Source organism: Phocoena sinus, chromosome 11 (genome assembly GCF_008692025.1).
Source record: "Phocoena sinus isolate mPhoSin1 chromosome 11, mPhoSin1.pri, whole genome shotgun sequence".
Taxonomy (NCBI): Eukaryota; Metazoa; Chordata; class Mammalia; order Artiodactyla; family Phocoenidae; genus Phocoena; species Phocoena sinus.
Genome location: NC_045773.1, coordinates 78,410,239 through 78,432,411, shown reverse-complemented (window position 1 = coordinate 78,432,411; position 22,173 = coordinate 78,410,239). Strand labels below are relative to the sequence as shown.

The following is a 22,173-nucleotide window of genomic DNA, read 5'->3' as shown; positions in this document are numbered from 1 at the left end:
ATCTGTCCAGAGGCTTCATCTTTCCGGGAGACATAACCTATGTTGACCTCAGGCTGGAAGGTCTTTGCTCTCCATCAGCGAGAGACTGTTCACTCCCAGAGCTCCAGAATATCCCGTGTGTCTGTGGGCATTGGACATTTCCCACGACCAGACCCCTGTTTAGAACAGCCAACAGAAACCCCCTGAAGACCAGCCCTTTGAAAACATCCATTTAATTTGAGGGGAATTTGTTCTGGTTTGTGAATCAATTTTGTAAGGAATTCTGTGTTTAAAGGCTGATTTCAGCTCTCTAGCTGTCTCCACTCAATAGCTAATGTATATTTAAGAGCTGCCTGAAGGGTTAACTCACTTTTTTTTTAGTGACTACAGATGCACACCACAAGGAACTGGCTTACTTGGGCAGTTAATTTCTCTCTGGAATTTCTCTTGTTTGAATGTCCATAATACATTGACTTCCGCAAAGAATTGATTTCCACACAAAATTCCCTGCTTGCCTTAAACCCTTCCCCACAAGCCGCCGGCTGCCTGCATACATATGTGGTTTCTGCTCACAAATCGTTTGTAGCATACCCAACTGGAATGCAGAGTAAAACGGACTGGGAAGTAATGTCATCTGACTGTTCAAGTGCTTCTTTTAAAAGAAAAGTGAGCCTTATTGGCTAACAGAAGACCGAAGTTGCAATATCCTGCCCAACTATAAATGCACTTGGAAAGCATTTATACATGACCACCCAGATGCTCCGGAAATACTATTGACACCACGGAAGATGATTCAACAAATCTGTTCATTCAGTCAAAATACATGCTCTCTGAGCACCTGTATGGCCAAGGTGATGAATAAGGATGAAGTCCTTGAAATATATTCTGCATATGTTTGAATCTTTCCCTTCCTCGTGGAGTCATGGTAATGAATTAGCATCTTGCTGGTAATGAAATAGAGGTGTACGTCCAAGTGAGATGATCATTTCTAGCCTCTAGTGCACCTTTCTTTTTTTTTTGGCTGTGCTGTGAGGCATGTGGGATCTTAGTGCCCTGACCAGGGATTGAACCCAAACCCCCTGCAGTAGAAGTGCAGAGACCTAACCACAGGACCACCGGGGAAGTCCCAGTGCACCTTTCTTATTGTTTGTATAGTTGCAGAAAAGGTGGGTGTTTCAGAAGCCCCCATTCCCTAACCCTCAATTCTTATATATTCATGGCCTTTCTCGTGGCTCATGGGGGTGGTAGAGACAGAGCCGCTCAACGCCGGCTCTGTGGAAGGTGGAGCTCCATAAACACAGCCATATTACTTGCTTGTGCTTCTGTGAGGGCACTTGTATTTGGTGCTTCTGTTGGATGCTTGTATTTGCCAGCCCAATGGCAGTGATTATTCCAAAACTGAGGATCATAAGTGCACGTCTTGTTTTCTAGCATGAGGGAAGAATGAGATAACTGATGCAATGCCAGTAAGTGTTCTTTGGGGGAGTGTCTAGTGGCAGATTTGGTTGGTTAAAAAGATATAAATGCCCTCCCAGTAAAAACTGTCAAAGTATTCTTATTGTAATTAACCATGTTTTTATATTTAGGTTGGCCTTTCCATCAAAATGTGGAGATGGGATACTGGAAAGTGGGTATGGGTTATTTCAAGAACAAGTGAAGACTTTAGACTTTTTTTTTTTTTTTTTAACCGTGCTTGTATTAACATTTGGGGCCTCTCACATTTGTGAGAGGCTGTCCTCTGTATAACAGCATCCCTGGTCTCTATCCACTTAATACTAGTAAAACCCCTCTCCCTCTGAGTGTGACAATGAAAACGGTCTCCAGAGATTTCCAGATGCTCTCTGGGGAACAATATCATCCCTGGCTGGCAACCACAGCTCCAGACTGCCACCCCAAGATAACTGGGGTCCCAGAGATGTGTCCCAGGTGTCCTGAAGTCATGTTAACATCTTGAACAGTGATTCAGCTTCATATTGAATGATGTCCAAAAGCACTTTTAGTATGTGGTAAGACATGTGATTGGAATTTTAAGTGGCCTCAGAAAACTGGAGAAATGCTTAGAATCCAAAAGAATGAAGTGCAGTAACGAATGGGCCACTAGTGCACAAAGAAAGAAGGCGTTCTGTAATGGAGTGAAAGAGGAGGCATGGCTGGTGGATTACAGATACCCAGGGTGAGAGGGCCTTCAGTGCCCACAGTGAACTACCGGCTGATGTTCAGGAAACGGTACCTGTGGTTGTGCCAGCACGAGCTGGCTCCCCTGGCCAGGTCCCAGCTGCTGCCTGCTGGCCAGGCCTCCCATCTCAGTGTCAACTCTGGCCCTCATTCATACTTCTCCAGAGGCTGACGGCCTCCAGGTGCTGGGATACCTTCTCTCACATAAGCCAGGAGTTGAGTACTGTTTGTTTTAAAACATCCTACTTCAGTTTTTCTTCCATGCCGACTTTGCTTGCTTCTGTGTGCTTGTGCGTATGTGTGTGTGTTTGTGTGTGTGCGTGTGCGCACATGCATGTGGAACATGTGGCACTCCCAGAGAGGAACAGACTTTTTAAAATCCCCTTCTGTAGGGAGTACTGCTATATAATGACTGCCAGTGGGTCACCCAGGTTCAGAGGGCTGCCTTTAATAATACCTAAAGTCCTTTCATTTAAAAATTAAAGCCAATAAAATATTAGTCTAGAATGGCTGAAGCTATGGGATGAAATGAGTTTGCTAACCTAAGGATAAACAGAGAACAGCTGTGATTCAAAGGGTGTGATCGCGGTCTTTGGTCTTAATCCTTACTCACAGTGTAGTATACTAAACTCCTTGAGCTCTCTAAAAGGCTGGGAGGAAGAGCTCTGTCCTTGAGTGGGTCAGAATTTCCTCTTTCAGTTCTAACCCTTTTCTGTGTCTCATCCCAACGTGCATATCCCTTACCATCTACACTGATATTAAATAACCATTGCAGATAATCTCAGTTTTTTCTTCTGTTCAAAGGGTCAGAGAGAACACTCTGTGGAGACTTGGCTTTAGGGACGACTTTGCTCCTGAGTAATTTTTACACACTAAAGAGGAGAGCTTGTATGAAGTGACACAAGTAAGCTTCTCACTGTGGAAATTTACAAGGACGTTTTAACATGAGATGCCAGCTATTGAGGTGGACAAAGTACAGTCAAATTGAACTGCCTGGAGGAAGAGGAATGAGCACATATATATATTTTTAGATTTACAATGTTGTGTTTAATTTCTGCTGTACATCACAGTGACTCAGTTACACATACGTATATTCTTTTTCATATTCTTTTCCATTATGGTTTATCACAGGATATTGAATATAGTTTTCTGTGCTATACAGTAGGACCTTGTTGTTTATCCATTTTATGTATAATAGTTTGCATCAGCTAATCCTAGACTCCTAATCCTTCCCGCTCCCCCACCCCTTGGCAACCACAAGTGTGTTCTCTATGTCCGTGAGTCTGTTTCTGTTTCATAGATATGTTCATTTGTGTTGTATTTTAGATTCCACATATAAGTGATATCATATGGTGTTTGTCTTTCTCTGTCTGACTTACTTCACTTAGTATGATAATCTCTAGGTCCATCCATCCATGCTGCTGCAAATGGCATTATTCCATTCTTTTCAATGGCTGAGTAATATTCCATTGTATGTGTGTGTGTGTGTGTGTGTGTGTGTGTGTGTGTGTGTGTGTGTGTATATATCTTTATATATCTATATATACACACACCACATCTTCTTTATTGGAATGAGCGTATTTTTGACCCAAGCTATATCAATATACCTTGGCAGCAAGTAAGTGAAAAGGCAGAATGAGCACATAGAAGAGTGTTTCTTTCCAGCAGCCTTATTGTAATGGACTGACTATGATTTAACTATCCTTAATTTCCATAGGGAAACAGGGTGTGTGCTGCTGGCTATGGCTACTTTTTTCACCTTGTGACCAACCAAACATCCCAAGCTCCACTTCTTTCCTTTACCCGGAACAGTGCACATGCTTGTACGAGGTAACTTGGGGGAAGTTCATCTACATTTTGGGTGTAAGCATTATGGTTTAACATTTTTTTTGCACAACACCCACAGAGAGGGTTGTGTAATGCTTGGCATCCGTGTGAGATTTGATGATGTGTCTGAGTGAGCATCTTGGATCATAAATTTGGTGGTGAAGGGAAGGGAAAGAGAGAGAGGTCACTTGAAGGGGCATAGGACTGAGGGCACCTTTTGTGGCCAGAGGAGAATTCAATAGAGAGATGAATTAAACTCCCAACAGACTGGGGGCACCTGGGAAGCCAGAGTGCCTGAACTCAGGAGCTGAGTGGGGAGATGAAGTTTGGGGAAGAGGCTCTTTGCCTGTGACTTGCACACTGTGAGATGAGAGGGGCTTGTTCAGAGTCTTTGCTATTTAGAGGATAAGGTCGTCTGCTAAGAGCAATGACTGGGAAACATGGGAACGTGGGAAAAATGTGAACTTCAGAATCAGTCAGGCCCCGATTCAAATCTGAACTTTGTCTGAGTAAACTGCCTTTTTTTTTTTTTTCTAAAGAGTTAGATCCCTTATTTGTGAAATAGGGACAGATCTTTAGGGAAAGTTTGATGTGAAAATTAGAGGTGACTTCTATAACGCACCTAAGAGAACATCTCGAATATGGTAGGAACTCAATAATTGATATAAATAATTCTATTAAACAGTTTATTTATTATTATTATTATTCTTTGGCCATGCAGTGTGGCATGTGAGATCTTAGTTCCCCGACCAGGGATTGAACCCACACCCTCAACAGTGAAAGTATGGAGTCCTAACCACTGGACTGCCGGGGAATTCCTTGATATAAATAATTCTGATAGTAGTTACGTTAATAATAGTGAAATAATACTGCAATGATGGGAAATGATAAGGAGAGTGGAATAAGGATTAAGCACCATTGCTCCGCCATGTTGAAGTGCCAGCTGAGGCTAGAATTAGTACATGTGTCATGAAATTATTATTAAGATTATGAAGTTTTTTATCTAGCAGCTCTCAGCAGCCCTGGGATGTGAGGGGAGAAGGTATCCAAAATACCACAATGCTAAGGCATTTCAGGGAGAAGCACAAAAGTTGCAGGGATTACAGGGGCTGGTATCTGCTGTTTCAGCAAAGGGATGGATCTAGAAGGGACTGATGGAAGAGTGAGGCTCGTGTTCTGAAGGGCTAGGCAGGGGTATCCATGCTCCTAGGAAGGGGATGAATCTAGAAGGGCTGAGAGAATGGAATGGGACCGTGGCAGTCTGTCTTGTTGAGATCCAGGAGTAGGTCACAGAGGGTGACAGAAAGGAAAGGCTGAGGGATAGGCAATGACAGTCAGAGAGAAGGCTCGCAGGTCTCCTCTTCACACTCCCTTATTCAGTACCTTTAGTTTTATATTTTCCAATGAGAAAAAGTGAGACATTTGGAATGCAGAAATTGGCTGAATTTCACTCTTTGTCTTTCTTCCTAGGTGTGGCCTCTTTGTATACCCTAAGTTTCAGCCAACTTGGGATAATGGCACTGGTCCCACCCTGTTCCAGAATTTCACGGTTTGGGGAAGTGCAGGTGGTGCCCAGGTACGTTTCTTTAGCTTTTTGTTCTTGGGGTGATTTATTGTGCATCTCTACTTAAAGGGGGATGATTTGCTGTTGGGGGAGCATTGCGATATTCTCACAGCTTTAAGGAGCCAACAGCATCATAGGTGTGTGTGAAATAGTTGTTGCATGAACAGATTCCTAGTCAGCAAGCCAAGGTTAGTTCACTGCCCGTATGGCGATTTTCCAGCAGCTCTAATAGGGAACAACAGAATCATAGAGATTTGCAACCAAGAAAGATCATAGGGGTCATCTGTTCTTCCCCTCACATGCCTATTTAGAGAGAAAAAATTAAGGTTCAGAAAGTAAAGGGATTTGCCAAAGGTCACACAGTTTGTTAGCAGCAAAACCAGGTGCTGAATCCAGACTCCAAAAGTTGTGCATTTGATACCCTAATATCCTGAATAGTACATGTTTCAGTTGTAAGGAAAAGTTCTGTTCATCACTGAAACGCAAAAATTCCAGCTCAAGGTGGCATTCTTACCTTCATCAATGAGCCAGATTTTCTCCTATTTTCCTTGAAAGGAAACAATGTTCATGTTATCCATTTAATTTTCATTATTTCAGTGATGTCTTATAAGAAAGCTTTGTATGCTCACTATTACCAGCACCATATAAAAATTATCCAGGGTCACTGTTTGGTGCTACACAGAGAAAATTACATACATTTGGTCTCTGCCACGTAGAAATAGGGAGCCTAAGATACACAGATGAAGAAATATATCTATAGGGCATTCAGTAAATAGAATAAAAACATATAATTAAGTCACAGTAAGAAAGTTAGGCATTTATTTCACCTATCCAACATAAGGAGAACTACTTGGGAAAGTCCCAAAATACAAAATTGGGTTAGCTAACAGGAAGAATCCCTATTGTATTAAGTATTTTCTTCTCATTAAATTCGATAAAGTACTTTGTTTCCCATAAGCATTATAAATATAGAGGTGACAAATCCCTCTTTTGCAGGGAAGCAATTCGTGCCTTGCAGAAGGGCTGATGCCTGTAATTAGGTAACAACTGTTGTCAAGTTATCAGTTCAGATCGTACCCATTTTGTTTACATAAACGTGTCTTCAAAGATCTATCATTTTATAAAAGCTGTCAGTGCATACATAGTGGGAAATGCAAGCTATTCAGTTCTTGAAAATTCAAGCACAAAGACTGATCGACAAGTAGAAGCACCGTACTGTGATAAATCAAGGCTTCCTTGGCCTTAAGTAATAGGAAACTCCCACTTTAAGGTACAAACGTAAGCATGACCCTATTTAGTAAACAAAGAGGCCACTGTGTAAGGTTAACTGGTAGTCCTAACAGCACCCTGATTTTCAGGGTGGTTGAGGTGACGCCTAGGAAAAGTTAAATGTCTTGCCCAAGATCACATAGTTAGTTAATATGAGTGCTAGGTAAAAACCAAGGGCTCTGTCCCCCAAGGTAGTGTGATTCAACTCTAACAAGCTCATTTTGTTAATACTTAATCCTTGTTTAGGGCCACTAGCCCAAGCTGTCATCATTATATATGCATATAACATATTTTGAGTCTGTAGTCATGCTGAATTACTTATTTCATATTTACAATTTTCTGACAATATTAGTAAACATATACAACACTGAGGAAAATGTTAAGTACTGGAGTTCTTGGATGCTCTGTTTTTCTCCGTTCATTTTGTGTTACTTGACAGTTGCAAGTTTACTAAAGTAAAGAATTCACATTGACTTTTTTTTTTTTTTTTTTTGCGGTATGTGGGCCTCTCACTGTTGTGGCCTCTCCCGCCGCGGAGCGCAGGCTCCGGACGCGCAGGCTCAGCGGCCATGGCTCACGGGCCCAGCCACTCCGTGGCATGTGGGATCTTCCCGGACCGGGGCACGAACCCGTGTCCCCTGCATCTGCAGGCGGACTCTCAACCACTGCGCCACCAGGGAAGCCCCACATTGACTTTTTAATGCATCAATTGTTAGGAGGAGAAATGAAAAGTATAGAGGGGATGTTACCAAAGGGGACTAGTTAGTGCTGACCTCACGGCAACTTTGGGACGCCTGCACAGATATTGATGGACAAAAGCTGCTTAAATATGGTGTAGCATGCTTGTTTATACTTCATCAATAATTAAAGAAGCTACAGGAAGTCTGCAAGAAAACCCAAGCCTCAGACCTTTGACATAATATATGCTGTTGTTTTATAGATTTTTAGAAGTAGCAATCTTCACCTGAAAAACTTCCAGGTTTATGCATGCAGAGATTTTGGAATTGACATCTTGGAAAGTGATGCAAATACTTCAGTTACTGACAGCTTATTACTTGCTCATTTTGCCCCCAAGGTAAGTGCCTTCGTGTGATTCTTTTTTTTTTTTTTTTTTTTTTTTTTTTGGTACGCGGGCCTCTCACTGCTGTGGCCTCTCCCGTTGCGGAGCCCAGGCTCAGCGGCCACGGCTCACGGGCCCAGCCGCTCCGCGGCATGTGGGATCCTCCCAGACCGGGGCACGAACCCGCGTCCCCTGCATCGGCAGGCGGACTCTCAACCACTGCGCCACCAGGGAAGCCCCGTGTGATTCTTTTATGTTGTCCATCAAAACAGAATCGCCCGTGTTGGGTCCCCTGCTAATCCAGGATATGTAATTTAAATAGCATTCTTTAGTAAATCTTGTATTTAATTGGTCAAATTTGGAGGAAGCTTTTGATTTGTAACAGTGGTGATGTTTATCATAAAATTCAAATACACACAAGATTTCCATGTTATGTGTCCATGTACATCACAAAAGCCCTGAGTGGTTCGCAGAACTCTTATTTGTTTGCGATTTAGCATTATTGTCCATACAATTCAATAATAAGCCTAATAATTTTAGGGTCATTTACTCTAACTTCACAAGGATTATGAGGTGATTCCAAATTGTCTTTGTGCATCTGTGGTTTGCCAAGTTTCGACATCAACATTTTGTTCATAGAGTTCTTACTCTATTTAGGGTCCCTGCCCCAGAGAAAAAGGTGATATAATTTACATTGTTTGCTTAATATACTACGGTTTCTTATGTGATTCCCTAATCTTTGCCTCAGTGTGGGTTTCTACATGATAAACATCAGCCTATAGATGACTTCCCTGACATTGCATGGCCAGGGGCCCAGAATGTAGGTGAGCCTTAGAGGACTTCCTGGATAAGAAGTACTAGTTCTCAAGGGAAGTCCATGGCTGCCATTGGCTTCAGACCTATAACGGGTCCCCCAAGTTCTTTTTCTTGAAGGAGTTACATGAATATTACATTGTCAGAATAATCAGAATAATCATAGATGGAAGGGACCTAGAGTACTTCTGGGGACCAAGGAAAGAGCATTCTCTTTAGTTTGTTCCTGAATGCTTTGATCAACTGATATTTAAGTGATAATTATTGACTTTAGTCAATAATTATAGTATAGCTATTTCAATAATTATAGTATAGCTATTTCATAGCTATAGATACAAACATTAAGAGTAAAAAAAATCATTTTCTTACTAAACTACATTTTCCTATATTTAATTCTCCAACTTCCTTCATTACTTCTCTTCTGAACCATTCTTTTCAGGAGGGAAAATACCTGCCAGTTTTTCCTTTTCTCTGAAAGGATTACCACCTTGAGAGATTATTCTTCTTTTCAGGTTGCATAGTTTTCGAGAGAGCATGGGACCCAGATTTAGATTCTGTGATACTGGTTGACCCAGGCCCTTAAATTTCTCCGAAATAACAATATAGAAGATGCTAAAAATAAAATGCCCATCAAGCTGAGTAAATAACTGTCCTGGCAAATCAATGTCACAACATCCTAACTGATGCTAAATAGACATCATAATTCATGGGAGCGTGACATAAGTTAAGAGATAGATTGTGACAAAAGGGTGCTTATCATGAGATAACAAAAAATAATCTCACCCCTGGAGTGTGATTCACCAGCAAGGTAATGCAACTGAGGGCTTCTGAGTCTCCTAACAAGTAAGTGCAGAACCAAAGTCCCTGGATGGAAAATGTTAAACAGCTTGTTCTAGGAAAGGTCTAGATCTTGATTAGGCATCCAAATCATAAAACCATGCAACTTTAGAGGTAAATATTACCTAAGAGTTGGTCTAGTTAGAACTCCTGAATTTACAGGTAAAGAAATGGAGGCTTTGGGAAGTCAAATGATAGCCCAAAATCATGCCCAGTATTGTGGAGCTAGGACCACCTGGATATCTTCCCATGCCTGGTCTAATACTCGTTTAATTACATATGGAAAATGGCTTTGGCAATAAGCATTTATTAGTGCCTACTCCAGTATTCTCTGAAGTGTTTTTCATTGAAGGCTGGTCCCAAGAGAGACTCTGAGAAAAGAAAGATTCTTAGGTTAATTACATATAGGATATGCTGTTTACCATCCCTCCCATCCCCTGAAACTCACATTGCATATTAACACTTTAAAATCTTCACCAAGTTCTAGAGTTAAAAACAAACAAGAAAAATATCTATGAATCTTTAGTTAACACAACATTGCTCAGATTTGAGAACCACTTTATTGCTGTATAAAACTGTGTTAATTGTTTTTTTTTTAAAAAAAGGAGGATGCCAAACCTCTCTGTGGTTGTGGAAATCTGATTTTAGCCTCTTTCTTTCAAACCTGCCATTTCTTTAGGAATTAAAATTTTCAGAGAATTTGGCTTAACTATTCTTAGACCTTCCACCCACGTATAATTGGTGACACACAATTATCAGTGAGTCTTTTAAAATTTATTTTTATTAAAAAAATTTTTTTAACATCTTTATTAGAGTATAATTGCTTTACAATATTGTGTTAGTTTCTGCTATCAGTGAGTCTTATTCTAAAACAAACACTAGTTTCTGGAAGAAAACTAAGTTTTCTCTGGAAGAAAAAAGGATTTTTTTTCCTTTAGGCATATTTGTGTATGCCTCATACCCAGCATTACCTTGTTGCTGAGATGGGTAGAATAATTTTCAATGATGATGGCTTTATTATGCAAGAGAAGGAGGTGCGCTAACCATCACTATACATGCTAGATTGGTTGTGTGGTTTTGTTTGTTGTGCAGTCCTAGCCTTCCATCTAATTAGCACCCATTTTCACACTCTTCAGGATGTCCTGATTTGGGTGTAAATTATGGTCATCCTACTTTTGGAAGTAACTGTAGGATGGTTGCCTTTTTGTTGTTATTAATTCAAGCAGATGATACTACTTTAAAAAAAAGTCTTATTTGGACAGATGCTGTTGGGGATGCTTCATTCTTTCTCCTATTTGTCTCAGGTTTACTCCTCATCTTCACTTGTGGATTTCTCTTCCCCAGTTTAGACTTTTCATCTTTTTGTTTGTCTAAATTCTATCGTAGGGCCCCTTCTTTTCTCCATATACTTGCTCTCCCTGGGAGAAATCTCATTTTCTCTAGTGGCTTCAGTTATTGCCACCCACATGCTGATGTCTCCCACATATTTGCATTTATTTCCACCATCTTATTTTGTGCTTTCAGTTTGCAACCCGTTTTCTATGTTTCTTTTTTTCTGCTTTCGGAACTTGATTTGTCCTGCTTTGAATAATATCTTTTTTATATTTACTCATTCGAACCTTATTCATTCTGTTATGATTGTTCACGTTGGACTTAAACTTGTGACACACCTGCTCGTCTTCACAAAGTCTTAATTACATCGGCACTTAATTACATGAGCCATGCAAGGACCTTAAACTTCTCTAACTTCTTTCTTCACCCTCCCATCTTATACGTTATTTTTCTGTAGTATTGTCCCACCTTTTAAAACAAATTGTTTCATGGAAATATAACGTTTATGGGGAAAAGTGCACAAATCACAAGTGAAGAGCTCAATGAATTTTTATAAAGCAAAAACCACGTGCATACCACCCAGATCTAGAAATAGCACATCACCAATTCCTCTGAAACCCCTTCATGCCTGCTCCCAGTTAAGCCAACCCCCAGCCCCCAAGCCAAAGGAGAACCATTATTTAGACTTCTCAGACATAGGTTAATTTCAAATCTGTTTTTGCACTTTATATAAATGGAATCATAAATCGTGTAACTCTTCTGTGCCTGGCTTCTTTGGCATAACATTATGTCTGTGAGATTCATCCATGTTTTTATATGTTGCAATCATTTATTCTTCCCATTGTTACGTAGTATTCCACTTTATGGACTCTATCACAATTTTTTAAAGCTATGTTGCTCTTGATGCACATTTGCTTGTTTCCAGTTTTAGGTTATTACAGAGAAAGATGTTATGAACAATCTTCTATATGTCTCTTGGTGTTCACAAGCATGCATTTCTGTTGGACATGTGCCAGATTGTAAAATTGCTGGCTCAGAGTATATCCCTTCAGTTTTAGTGGCCGATGCCAAACGACAAACAACAATTACAAGTATTTAAACTTGTACCAGCAGTGTGAGAAAAGGGTTTCATAGCTAGGTCTTGGAATTTCTCTTGACCAACATCCTGGAGATTTTCTTCATGTCTCTGTAGTATTGGAACTCTTGTTCCTGATTCCCCTGTCTCCCTCCTTTCTGATTTAATTCTTATTTTATTAGCCTGCAGTAACTTTCTTAACTAACTGGGGGTCTGTGGAAGTTAAAGATTTTGACCTACAAATGGAGACCCCCTTCTTGGAAGGTTGTGGCTATAGACTACTAGGTTGGAGTTCATTTTGCCTTGACGTTTTGAAGGCAATTCTTCATTGTCTCCTAGCTTCTAGTCTTGAGGTTAAAAAGTTTTTAGATACTCTGTGCAAACCATTATATATATATAAGATGGTTAAACAGCAAGGTCTTACTGTATAGCACAGAGAAGAACTATGTTCAATATCCTGTGATAAACCATCATGGAAAATAATTTAAAAAACCATATATATATGCTGAATCACTTTGCAAAAAGAAATGAGTTTTTAGATACTCTGATTCTAGGTCTTTTATATGTAACCTATTAGTTTTTCCTCTTTGGAGATTTTTAGGGTCTCGCCCTTGTCCCTGGTATTTTGCAATTTCAATATGGTGTACCTTGCTGTGTGGCTTTTTCTTCTAACCACTGTATTAGGCTCTGGGCCAGACTTTTCACTGTGGAAAATCATATCCTTTCCTTCTGGGAAGTTTCCTTCACTTATTTCTTTGATACTTATCTCCTATATATTTTCCTTTTTCTTGAAATTATTATTATTCGGATATTGGCTCTCTAAATTACTTATCTAATCTTCTTAATTTTCTCTCTGATTTCCCACTGCCCCACTGCCTTTTTATCCTACTTTCTAAGTTATTTCATTTTTTCTATTGAATTTATTATTACTGCTGTCCTGTTTTTGTTCTCTTTTTCTTTTCCGAAAAATTCCTTTTTAGGCTTCTTCTTGTTTCATGCACATGGTATTCTTATTTCTCTGATGTTATTAATGATAGTTTTTAAGTTTTCTTCTGATTTCTGTACTGGCTTTGTCTCCACTGGGTTTCTTTTCTTCTGTTTGTTTCTTTTTATCACTGTCTTCCATGCTGGAGACCCTTGACAATTTCTGGTGATCCTCAGACAGACAATTATCTTTAGCAGCAGAACAGTGAAGCACTAACAGCTTGATTAGATGGAGTCTGTTGAAGAGATTTTGTGGAAAATCCTGGAAGCAGTTTTTGTTTCTTTTTAGACTCTTTACTATTTATTTTTATATTAACATACAGTAAAATGGACTTTTTTGCTATACAGTTCTATAAATTTTAACGTATGTGTAGATTTCTGTAACTACCAACACCACAATCAAGATACAGAACAGTTGCATCAGCCTGAAAAAACCTCCCTCTGACTCCGTTTCTGTAGCCACATCCTCTTCTCATGTCTAACCCCTCGGAGGTCACTAATGTATTCTCTGTCACTATAGTTTTTTCTTTTCAACAGTCATATAAATGGAATAAGATAGTATGTAACCTTTTGAGACTGGCTTCTTACGTTCCCGAATCCTTTAGTATTTATCTAACTTGTATTTTATTCCTTGTTATTGTGGGGCAGTATTCCACTATAGGGATCTACCACAGGTTTACCTACTCATTTGTTGAAGGACATTTGAGTTGTTTCTAGATTTGGTGATTGACTACAAAGAAAACTGTTTTAACCATTTGTGTAAGGGTTTTGTATGAACATAAGTTTTCATTTCTCTAAGGTAAACACTTAGGAGTTGAGTTGTTAGGTCAATGTTAAGAGTATGTTTAATTTTGTAAGAAAGTGCCAAACTATTTTCCAAAGTGGTTGTACCATTTTGCATTTCCACCAGCAATGTATGAGAGGTTCATTTATTTCTTTTCCTCATCAGCACTTGGTACGGTCACTATTTTTTCATTTAGCCATCTAACAGGTGTGTAGCATATTTCATTGTGATCCTTTGTCATATATTTGATTTGCAAATATTTTTCCCAGTCTGTAGTTTGTCTTTTTATTCACTTAATTGTTTTTATTCATGTATTAAAATTGTATTTCATGTGGCCAGTCCCCTTATTTTTCTTCCCTTTTGTCCCCCTTCTAAATCACAGGGAAGCCTGTGTATGTCAGCTGGGATCAAAACTCCCAAAAGGTGGGAACTGACAGTGTCTAACACAACCTTTGTGAATTTTGATCTCACTGACTGTGTGGCCATCAGGACCTGTTCAGGCTGTTCCCGAGGACAGGGTAAGTTGAGTAGATAAGATAGATAGTGAATAAGGCGAGTACTCATATAAATGTGATAAATAGTGGCAAAAGCCATTGTGACTCATTGTTTCTTTCAGTTATAAGATTGCATTAGTTGAAACTGCTGCTCAAATCTCCTAAGAGAAATTCTAGAGGAGGCCAGGTGCTCCCAATGTGGCTCCTGCAGCTCCCCAGTCTTTCCCTATATGGTGCCTATCACACTCTGTGACTATGGTGCCATGTCTCTGCTGGACTCTCAGCTTCATAAAGGCAGGGATCACATCTTTCTCTCTTTTATTGAAGTAGAGTTGATTTACAGTTAGTTTCAGGTGTACAACATAGTGATTCAATATTTTTATGGATTATACTCCATTTAAAGTTATTATGAAATATTGGCTATATTTCCTGGGCTCTACGATATATCCTTGTAGCTTATTTATTTTATACATGCTAGTTTGTCCCTCTTGAGCCCCTCCCCCATCTTGCCCCAACCTAGCCACCAGTTTGTTCTCTATATCTGATCACATCTCTTTTGCTCAGAGTTTTATCATTAGTAACTAGTAGCCTGATGCCCAGTAGGTTCATTGATTAAATCAATGAATGGAACTGGACGGATAGACATATGGATATAAACTAACATACATGCAAGCTTTCCTGAAAGAGCCAGAGTTCAGGTACTTTATGTTTGCAACAGCCCAAGACTTGTTGTATGCACCATAGCAATTCTTGTCCACTTGTTAACCACATCTCAGAGGCAGTGAGAAATACCTTGGAGAACTCATGGGCCAAGGTGAAAAGAAGCAGAGCGCAATCTAGTTGATTTGATCATTGTAAACAGACAAATCAAGTGATTCAAGTAAATATGCTCTTGTGGTTTGAATCACCAATTTAGATAATTGTTTGTTTTTTTAATTAAATGAATAATCAGCAAGTTTCCACTGTGCTTTTTTCCACCACCCCCCCGCCCCCCCGCCATAGGCAGAGCCAAATATTGTTTTTACTTGGGTGGCATCTGAGTTTAAGATTGTAGAAATAATAATGGGAATAAAAAATGCCTTATGGCAATCACTTCAAATCATAATTCCTCAGTCATTTAATAGCTTCACTGTTTCATATCATTCATAAGACACTGAAAAAAAAGAACCCTGCTCCTTATGAGCTCTAATCTCTTCCCACTGGATGGTCTTGGCGGAGCCATCTCCTTCATTTGTTTAAAAATTGTCTAGTCCAGGTTCGGTTTAAGGAACTGGGCAGTGCAGAGATGAAAAACACATAGTTCTTGTCTTCCAGCGTCTCTCCATCTAGGCACAAAAATAAATGTCTAAGCCAGCGATTGTAATAGTGTGATAAATCCAGTACTAGAGGATTGAGCAAGGCCAGTGAGGGGAGCAAGGTAAGGGGTCAGGTAAGATTTCATCATAGAGTGCCTGGAGCAGGATTTAGAAAGGTGAAGAGAAGTTTGCAAGGAGGAATAGGCAGAGAAAAGTTTCTACGTATTAGAAACAGCATATGCAAAAAAAATTCCAAAGAGCAAGTTAATGATTGGGGAATTGCAAAGAAATCCAGTATAACTGAATTGTAGAGCTGCTTGTGGTATTAGATGAACTACAGAAGTTGCCAGAGGTGGAATCGTGGCATCTTGAATGTGTGACAATTCAGTCCATGGACTCTACTGGGATGAGAATGAAAGCATTAGGGCCTCTCTTTGTATCAATATTTTATTTTAAAATTTTCCTTTTTTGGTGTATTTTATAAGGTATATAATATAGTAATATGGTAGCATATATACTAAGAGATGTGTACTGAATTTTTAAATTTTAATGACAGGAAGGTGAGTATTAGACCACTGCCATCGTTTCTTCCTGGGCAACTGGACTGGCAACAGAATCCCAGTGAATCACATGGAGGTGGCATGAGGGAAACCCCGCTAAGAAGTGGAGCCCTAGAGCTAGTATTTGAAAAATGTTACTATTACTATCTACCCATACGTGATTGATTGAATATTGCTTTTGAGGGTAAATGATTAAAGTATAAATCTCATAAAAAGTGGGGTTCGGTTTGCCGTAGAAGAACTAGAGCAGAAAGATGGAGAGACTAACCCACAGCAATTTTAGCATTTAATAATTAGTCAATTAATGTTATGTTTCATCATTTCCCACTAGACCACAATTTCTCACCCTTGGCACTATGGCATTTGGGGTTGGATAACTTTTTTTTTGGCTGCACAGAGCAGCATGGGGGATCTTAGTTCCCGGACCAGGGATGGAACCCGCACCCCCTGCAGTGGAAGCACGGAGTCTTAACCGCTGGACCGCCAGGGAAGTCCCTGGATAACTTTTTCTTGTGGGAACTGTCCTGTGCATTATAGAATGTTTAGCCTCATCCTTGCCTCTACCCACCAGATGCTCGTAGCCCTGCCATCCACCCAGTTGTGACAGCCAAAAATGATTGCAAGTGGTGCCAAATGTCCCCTGGAGGGCAAACCACCCCTGGTTGAGAATCCTTGCCCTAGAATACAGGCTGCATGAGGGCAATGCCACTACTGTTCTTGTTTCCCTCTCTCTCCAGTACATAGCACAGAGCCTGGCATATAGTCAACACCTAGGATTTTTTTTTTCTTGAATAAATTGAGTGGATTGTAAAACCGTGTAAATATGCAATTTGGAATACTGAAAATATCCCCGTGAGTTCAGTTGCCATTTGTGATCATATTCTTTGGTGTCACTGCATCACAGTCTTTCTTCCAATTTATAGGTGGATTTACTGTCAAGACCAACCAGTTGAAGTTTACAAACTCTCCAAACTTGGTAGCGTTTCCATTTCCTCATGCAGCAATTTTGGAAGACTTGGATGGGTCTCTGTCCGGGAAAAATAGAAGTCACGTTCTTGCTTCTATGGAAACCCTTCCAGCTTCTTGTTTGGTCAAGGCCAGCTTCAGTCAGCTTGTCCATGGAAGTGTCTGTGAGGAAAATGTTCTCTTTCATCGTATGTCTATTGGTTTGTAAGTTGAATTAACTCTACATTTTGGCTTGTCAATGCACATGCATATATCATCCATGCTGTTGATATTTATAGAAGCGAAATTGTTTTCTGGAATCTTTTGGAGGTATTTAGTTCTACAAAAGTGACGTGGGGATAATTTTGACAGCTGTCAAATCATAAGTTTACGGTAGTTTTAGACTGATTCAAATGGCAGCTAACTTTCAATAACAATGGACCAGGTCTCATAGCCCTTGACCTCTTATTGGCATTTTGAGCTAATAGCGTCCTCTTGAAAAGACTCGCAACCAACAGAGAATTTGAAATATATTTAAATTAAGAGGATTATTAAAAATTCCAGTAATGTCCGTTCTCATTTGTGTACACCTGCTCCCCCTGAGCTCTTTTGAGGTGTTCAGTATGCTCCAGGGAAGCAATTGCTGACGCCTCCCTATTACTTGCAAAGTTGCTTCACCCCAGTTCATTTTCCTTGTTAATTTCACGAACTATTGCATTTGTACAATACATTTCCTATTAATATTGGAGCAAGGACTCCTTGGTTATGCTACCCAAGCTACCATTAGGTCAGCACCTGGGCTGTTTATAATGCATAATAGGATTGCTTCTGCCCTCTTTAATTTCCAGGTAAAGATTGCTGAGTGTCCAGGGTTCTATCTTTTACCTATTTCAAATGCATTATATACATTTAGCCACATTTCTTTCCTTTTGTTTTGTGTCCTAACTGCATGAATATTAAGTCAAGTGCTTCAGCCAGGTCATGCTGGCATCTTATTTAAACAGGTAAACTCCAGAGAGTGAGCCTATATGGTCAGGATTGCACTAAGTCTGCATTCTGAACGCAGATGGCATCAGTATCTTGACATTGTTTTAGACACCTTAGTAATATAATACCCTGCTAGCATTGAATCATTTGAAAATGCTCCACTTTTGCTTTCCAAACTGTTTATTATTCTATCTAATGTTAATGGACCCAATTCCAGCGAGTAAAATAACAACGTGGAGGGATATATTTTCATTTCTAATCATTTGGATTATGCAGAGCATGCCTTTTCTTTTCATCCTTAGGAATGCATCCTGATTTTTATCATTTTAGTGATTTTAACAAAGATGTTTTTAATGAGCATTTTGAGCTTTATTAAAGTTAGCGATTTATTTCTTATATGCGTTTTTTCCAAATGAGGAAAATTAAAATAGATTTATGTAGTTAAAAAGAACATTCTGTGCTTGCATGATATTGATTTCTCTGTGTTGTTGATATTCCTTTTTTATGCCTTACTTGGAGACCTACTGGGAGACTGTGTCTTACAGAGGTGTTTAGCGGCATTAGAAGGCTCTGCAGGTGTAATCCTCTGAACATCTGCTCTTGGAGAATCTTCAGACAGGATAATTAGGTGCTTACCTAGGCAGCAGGTCATGATCCCAGCACTCAGGGACTGACAAGGTCAAAAAGATAATAATCCTGATACTGTATTCTAAGTAGATTCAAAAGACTCCTACTAGGGTGAAAAACTTGCCTTGGTTTGTTTGTAATTTTCTTGGTTTTAAAATAGAAAACCTCGTGTCCCAGAAACCCCTTCAGTCTTGAGAAAACCAGGTTGGTTGGTCACCCTACTCCCTAGGCTTCTATTTAAACATTTTCAGGTTGATTCACAGGTCTGTGGACAAGTGCTCAATGACCCCAAATTTGCCCCAGGGGAGTCTTAGCACACTCCCAATTATGAGCCTCTTAGCCTTCATGTCCTCATCTCTAGGGTAAGGTGGTTGGGTTAGATGATCTCGAAGGCCTTGCTAGTCAGAGTGCATCAGTGTGGTCTGGGATTAGACTTGGGAATCTCAGACTCACCGCAGACGTTCTGAGTCAGGACCCACAGGGGATTTATACTCAATGTTTAGAAGCACTGCCCTAAGGTCTTTCTACCTTGAGCTTTCCAGGATTCTATCCTCAACTATTTGTGTTCAGTGACTTGATCTCTGTCCCAGAGCATTATAACCTCATTAGGAAAATGTCAGAGCTAATGAGCAATTTGAATTCTGCGTAGATACAAACTTTGCTGCATTTCATGGAGAAAGGATTAATTTGTTGTGCTATTTGCCCTGGAGCACGCACCCTAAGAGTTGATTTACAAAGCTCTCACGGTCCCCATCTTTTGGGGTTGCATGTTGATGGAGATCTGATGTGGCACAAGGACCCTGCCCTATTCCCTTTCAACTCTTAGCCTCCTCCTGCCTCCCTCAGCCCAGGTCCCCAGAGGGCAAGGCGTGAGGGCTGCACAGCTGTTTAATGGGGCACCTCTGCCCCCTAACCAGCAACCGAGTGCTTGGAGTGTGATCTCCTCCTTGGAGGCCCCTTCTGGTTCATGTTCACTATAAGTTCCTTGTTTGACATTGGCGACCTCTCCTCACTACCTTTTCCAAGAGTGATGGGTGATTACATTGTGGCATTTCTGGTTTTGTACCTTCCTCTGACTTGACCTTGCAGTTGGGTTGACTGAGGCTTAAAAATGTTTGAAGTTGGTAATAATGTTTAATATTTAGGTGAAGGAAAGATTCCCACCCTCTACAAGGCAGAGTGTAGTTTCTGTTTTGTTAAAATGATGACATGCTTGGTTTGGGTGAGTTCCCTCTCACTTGCCAGTTCTAAAAACGTGCTGTCTTTAGGGACCACAGGTACTCAGCATAGCATTCCTTTCCTGGCTTCCAATCTCATTCTACCAGCCCCATCCTTCCTGATAAGACTGGAAAGCTTTAGCCCTATCAGTGTAAGTCAGGACCTCATTTCAGAAAAATGTCAGGCACGTTTCCTATAGAGGCCTCATAATGGCAACGTGCCTCACATTCCAGAAATCAGTTCCTGGATTTACTGATCCCACATTTCTTACGTCTAGAGATAAATTACCTGGAATGAGGATCATCTCACCAGTGGATTTCTGTGAGCTCCTTCTAGACCTCCTTTGTAAGTTCGTCTCCCTGCCCCTTAAATGCTAGTGTTCCTTAGGGTTCTGTGAGAAGCTTTCCTCGCACGTCATGCTCTTCCCAAGTGATCTGGATTATTCCACAGCCTCGGTTAACAGTCACTGTTGATTCTAGATTTTTTTCCTCCAGTCTACATCGCTTTATTGAATTCCAGATCCATTTATCCAATCTGCCCTGCGCAGTATTGAAGTCACTCGCCACAGGTGGCTACTGAACACGTGAAATGTGGCTCGCCCAAATGGAGATGTGCCATAAGTTTAAACTATACACCTTATTTCTAAGACTTTGTATGAAAAAAAAGAATGTAAGAGAGCTCAACAATTTGTTCATATTGCTTACGTTGAAATGATAAGTTTTGAATATATTGGGTTAAATATATTATTAGAATTAATTTCACGTGTTTCTTTTAAATTTTTCAATGTGGCTACAATAAAATTTAAGATTCTATCTGCGGCCTGCATTTATGGCTTGTATTATATTTCCGTTGAGCAGCTATGCTTTCAGTATTTCCACTAGAGTATTCAACAGCCATCTCAAACTCAACTTGTCAAAACTGAACGTATGGTCTTTATTCCTCGGACCTATTCCTCCCTCGGTGTTCAGAATCTCTGGGTGTTCAGACAACTGATTCAGTTATATCTAAACCAGAGATGGGAGTCATCCTTGACTCATCTTCTTACTTATTCCTCACAGAAATCACCTACCAAGTCCAGCCCATTTTATCGCCTAAAAAATCTCTCCTGAGTTTTTCTACTTCTCTCCTTCCCAGCTACTCTAGTCCAGGTTGACACTGCTTCCCACCTGTATAACCACAACAGCCTCTTAGCTTGCCACCTTGCTGTGATGCCATTCTTAAACTTTTTGAGGCTTTGTAGATCGGATTTGGTCTTGCCATCCATGCATTTCTTTGTAGAAACTTTGTCAAGGTTTCCCAGTGCCTCCCGATGAAAGCCTGCCATTTGTAATGTCTTGTGGGCACTTCATGACCTGCTCCTGTTTGTACTTCTAGCATCATTTCTCAATGCTCTGCCCTCCCTTCCCTGCATTTTATGTCTCAGCCATACTCAACTTCTTTGTGCTTTTCAGCCCATAAGGCTCAGCTTCCATGAACTCAACATGAAGGTTGTTTTCTCTAGTAAGCTTCCCCAAGCTTTCTGTACAGCTTTTGTATCCCTGCTGTGTGCTGGCTCTCTATACTTGCTCTAACCAATACTCATAGCTCCTACATAGCTTTATAAATTGCCCCTCCCTCTTCATACATGGTAAGTAGGGCAAGGATAGGGTTTTCTGTTTGTTTGTATTATGGTGCCCAGTACCATGTTGAACATATAGTGACTCAATAAAATTAGTATTGAATAAATGAATATCATTTAAGAAATTGTGGACTCCCCCAAATCTTCCTGTAGTGTCCTTATTGTCCATTTCTCTCTTAGGACATATTTATGAGGAGTCCACAGCCCTTAACTTTTCTTTAGAAGATCCAGGATTAAAAGACTATCCTCAGTCTTTGTTTCTAAAATTCCTAGCAACATCAAATACTTAAGAATATCCTTTCATAATGTCTTCTGGGCTTTTGCTTGCCCAGGGCTGTCAGTTGATCAGATGATTTATTTTAACAGCTGATTTCTTCTCCACTCTGCCCCTACCCCACCCACCGAATCAGCAGTTTGCGGACATTTGCAATCCTTTTCTTTTCCTGGTGGTATAGATGCATAGAATTGTGATGGGGGGAATGAGAATGAACTTTCACAATTACCATCTGGGAATTATTTGTTTTTTGGTTTAGAGCACTCTACAGCTCCTTCAGTTGAAATAGATTTATTCAAATGTCAGTAAATCAAGCCTTGATCTGTCTTCCAATTATGTACTGAATTGAATGTGGGGGAAATTAAAAGAGTTTACAAGATGTTGTAGGTTGGCCAACCAGTCCTTCTGAGTTTTAATAGGAAGTACATAAAAGAAAGTCAAGATATATGCATATGT

The 22,173-nt window shown here is 40.1% G+C and overlaps 1 protein-coding gene across 8 annotated transcripts in view; it reads left to right on the top strand.

Moving 5' to 3' along the window:
- PKHD1 (PKHD1 ciliary IPT domain containing fibrocystin/polyductin) overlaps positions 1-22,173 on the top strand; it is a 603,444-nt gene that overhangs the window by 197,269 nt on the left and 384,002 nt on the right. For all 8 annotated transcript variants that reach the window (XM_032648750.1, XM_032648749.1, XM_032648748.1 and 5 more), the window contains 5 exons: positions 3,872-3,984; positions 5,452-5,557; positions 7,755-7,889; positions 14,082-14,217; positions 16,972-17,218. In XM_032648750.1, the coding sequence (XP_032504641.1) occupies positions 3,872-3,984; positions 5,452-5,557; positions 7,755-7,889; positions 14,082-14,217; positions 16,972-17,218 (737 nt within the window). The remainder of the gene's footprint in view (positions 1-3,871; positions 3,985-5,451; positions 5,558-7,754; positions 7,890-14,081; positions 14,218-16,971; positions 17,219-22,173) is intronic.